Below are 3,095 nucleotides of genomic sequence, written 5' to 3'. Positions count from 1 at the left end.
TGCTCATGCTTTAAACGGCATTGGGTTCATGTGTTCGACTTTCATCATCCTCGATTGTTTGTTGATAATCATGACAAATTTCAAATATTTGAACCTTTTGTGGTGTTACAAAGTAAAGTGCTCAAACATCTTGAGATTAATGTGTCAAATTTACATATTATGAAAAGTCAAAAGTGTAATGAACCTTTTCAAAATTTGTTGAACAAGGAGCGTTATACTTTCCTATTGGATATTCATCCAACTTTGATTCTTTGCGTGCTTTTTCTGTGTAAAGTTCATAGTATTCATGCTCTGTTCGCGCAGATTGCATATGATCAGTTAGTATTTGTGTTTTCTCTAATTTCGCGTCTTCCAAAATATTTAACTCCCTCAACTTGCAGCACGTTTTATATAGATCAACTTTTGGTTTCATAATTTGAATACGAGGCACACATATGCATTCCGTAGAACACAGAATAAACATTCTAGTTTCATAACACTGGAACACTATTTAGGAGTTCACAATAGAAATGTGATACAAATTTGGAGAAAAATGACAACATATTCAAAATAACGTCGATGCGCAACTTTATCGTGACGTTACTCTATTTAACGTCGAATTGCATACGGTAATTTCTATCTGTCGCAACTCATATGTTATACATTGTAGGAGAAGCATGACGGTGGACATAAATATCAGGATCTGCTAACATTATCGGAGCACCTGAGATCACCCACGGGTGTCTGGTGTGGTTTATGTTGCTCAGTCTTTGGTTTTTTGTTGTGTTTTGTAAATGAAGTGTTCTTTGTCTTTTAATTTTTTTACATGGTACTGTCAGTTTATATATCCACTATTGAGTTTAAAGGTCCCTTTGATATATCTTGCCTCTCTTTTATAGCTTAATTTTCGTAGTCCGTAAAAAGATTGTCAGTGCGAAGTTACAATAATATTGTACATCTAGTTCAAAAATTGTATCAAATTAAACTTTTATAAGGATCTGAAGGTGGGGTTTCATATCTGTATTCTTTATTTTTTTCGGCCATTTTCTTTCTTCTCTATACATTAATGTTGCCCTTTATTCGCAATTCTTTGTATTTGAGCACCCCATTATTGTCTATTCTTCAATGTGTTGGCCTATGTTTGTCTATTATTTATCTGTTGGTACATTTTTATGTAGTTTAGCCTATTGTTCTGTATTCTGTAATCCCCACCCAGACCCTATTTCATTAATTAAATGTAAAATTTGTTTGGGCACTTAGCTTCAATCTTAATAAATACATAATAAATACATATTATTACTAAATCCATCATCTTTTTATAATCATTTAAGATGAAGACAACAGGCTTACTTGTGACTGTTATGAGCGTATTGTCTGCTAGAGCTTCGGAAAAGAGTTGCGATAGTCATAAATTAAGTATAAAAGAACCTCTTGCAAATGTGAAACACCGTTTAGAAGAAATAGAACATAGAGAAAATGGTGAGGTTTCTGTAAATTAAAGATAATCATAGAGCATCTACTTTAATTTGTTATATACAGAAAATATATTCCATGTACTGAACTCATTTTGTTGCAAACCGTGTAACTTCTTGAACACGAGATGACTTAGTCAAGTTAGTGGCAAATATACTTTATCTTATCGTTGCATTTATGGTCTTTTATCTGTATCTCACAAAAAAGAGACTGTTCTCGTATCATACTGAAACTTTTTGCAACGAAGATGATTATTTCATTAATATTAACAAAACCCACAGATATCGAAAATATTAGCATGATTAAAGAAGAGCATAAAGCGAAATCAAATATGATCAGAAGAGTTTAAGGGCAGTTTTTAAAACCTTGAATTAATATATATAAGTGGCGATTTACATGTAGCAACCCATGTTAAGCGAGAAATCCCTGCAAGTATGAATGAGGACAGAAATCTTACACTGACTTGATTCACAATTTTTTACTACTTGTAATGCATGAATGATCTTCTTTTTATTTGGAAGGCACAAATGGTTTTATTGATTATCTGGGAAGAAAAATTGTGTGACAAACAAAAGCAGAAAGTAATTTTATTCTTCTTTTTCATTGCAGATCACACGTGTAAATTCGGTGGTACTCGCAAAAAGAATGTTGCATTTCGTGCCAATCTCGGAACAACATTACGAAATTTGAGTCCAAAAGCAGTTGTAGTAGTTGACCAAATCGTTCTCAACATTGGAAAGGCTTACAACACTTTAAACGGATTGTTTACTTGTCCCGAGGATGGTGTGTATAGTTTTACTTGGGCTGCAATGACTTCCCCTAATAGCAGTTTTGAGAGTGATTTTGTAGTCAACGGTAAAATTGTGGCAGGAAATCTTGCCAGCTCTCACAACGACAACGAGTATCAACCAACAACTAAGACCGTGGTAGTGCAACTCAAGAAAGGCGATAAAGCCAATGTTGCAACGTTGCAATGGAAATTCTGCAAAACAAATACACGATTTCTGGTTTACATCTTATTCTGGTTTTAGGGTTTTCTAACAAATAAATGAATTATAACAGTGTAAATGCGTATTTTGATTCGTTTATGTTATTGACATGGCACGAGAAAATATAAAAGGTCCAATTTAAGTAAAGTTAAAGTCACTATGATATTGATCCACGAAGTTCATCTTTTTTGTCGTCGGTTGATGGGGTGCAAGTAAAAAATACTGGAAATATTTCAAACTTCACTTATAACTTTTTTCTTTATTCCATGATTTACTCTTCCGGCAGTCTCAAATTTTGTTAATCAATAGGTCACCGTACGGCCTTCAACAATGAGCAAAACCAAAACCGTATTGCCAGCTATAAAAGCCACCAAAATGACAAATAAAAAGCAATTTAAACGAAAAAGAGAAGGAATATTAAAGTAGACATTAAAAACTACCAAGTCGACGTAAAACTGACAAGGTTCCAAAATGACAAATGTAAAACAATTCAAACCTTAAACATTACAAAAATAGACTGAAAATATTTCAAACTTCAATTATAACGGTTTTTCTTGATCCCATGTTTACTCTTCCGGCAGTCTCAAATTTTGTTAACACAATTGGTCAGCATACGGCCTTCAACAACGAGAAAACCCAATATCGCATAGTCCG

The 3,095-nt window shown here is 33.4% G+C and overlaps 1 protein-coding gene across 1 annotated transcript; it reads left to right on the top strand.

Annotated features, from left to right (window-relative positions):
- Positions 1–1,310: 1,310 nt before the first annotated feature.
- On the top strand, positions 1,311–2,483 carry LOC127710610 (heavy metal-binding protein HIP-like). The gene is made up of 2 exons (XM_052216562.1): positions 1,311–1,458; positions 2,062–2,483. The coding sequence occupies exons 1-2, from the start codon at positions 1,311–1,313 to the stop codon at positions 2,481–2,483; spliced, it is 570 nt and encodes a 189-aa protein (XP_052072522.1).
- The last annotated feature ends 612 nt before the right edge of the window (positions 2,484–3,095 follow it).

Source organism: Mytilus californianus, unplaced genomic scaffold (assembly GCF_021869535.1).
Source record: "Mytilus californianus isolate M0D057914Y unplaced genomic scaffold, xbMytCali1.0.p SCAF_8, whole genome shotgun sequence".
In the NCBI taxonomy this organism is placed as follows: domain Eukaryota; kingdom Metazoa; phylum Mollusca; class Bivalvia; order Mytilida; family Mytilidae; genus Mytilus; species Mytilus californianus.
This window is presented reverse-complemented; position numbering and strand designations above follow the sequence as displayed.

Coding starts and splice junctions, on each gene's coding strand:
- LOC127710610 (XM_052216562.1), top strand. CDS start 1,311: ATGAAGACAACAGGCTTACTTGTGACTGTTATGAGCGTATTGTCTGCT. Junction 1,459..2,061: donor AATAGAACATAGAGAAAATG/GTGAGGTTTCTG, acceptor TTTTCATTGCAG/ATCACACGTGTAAATTCGGT.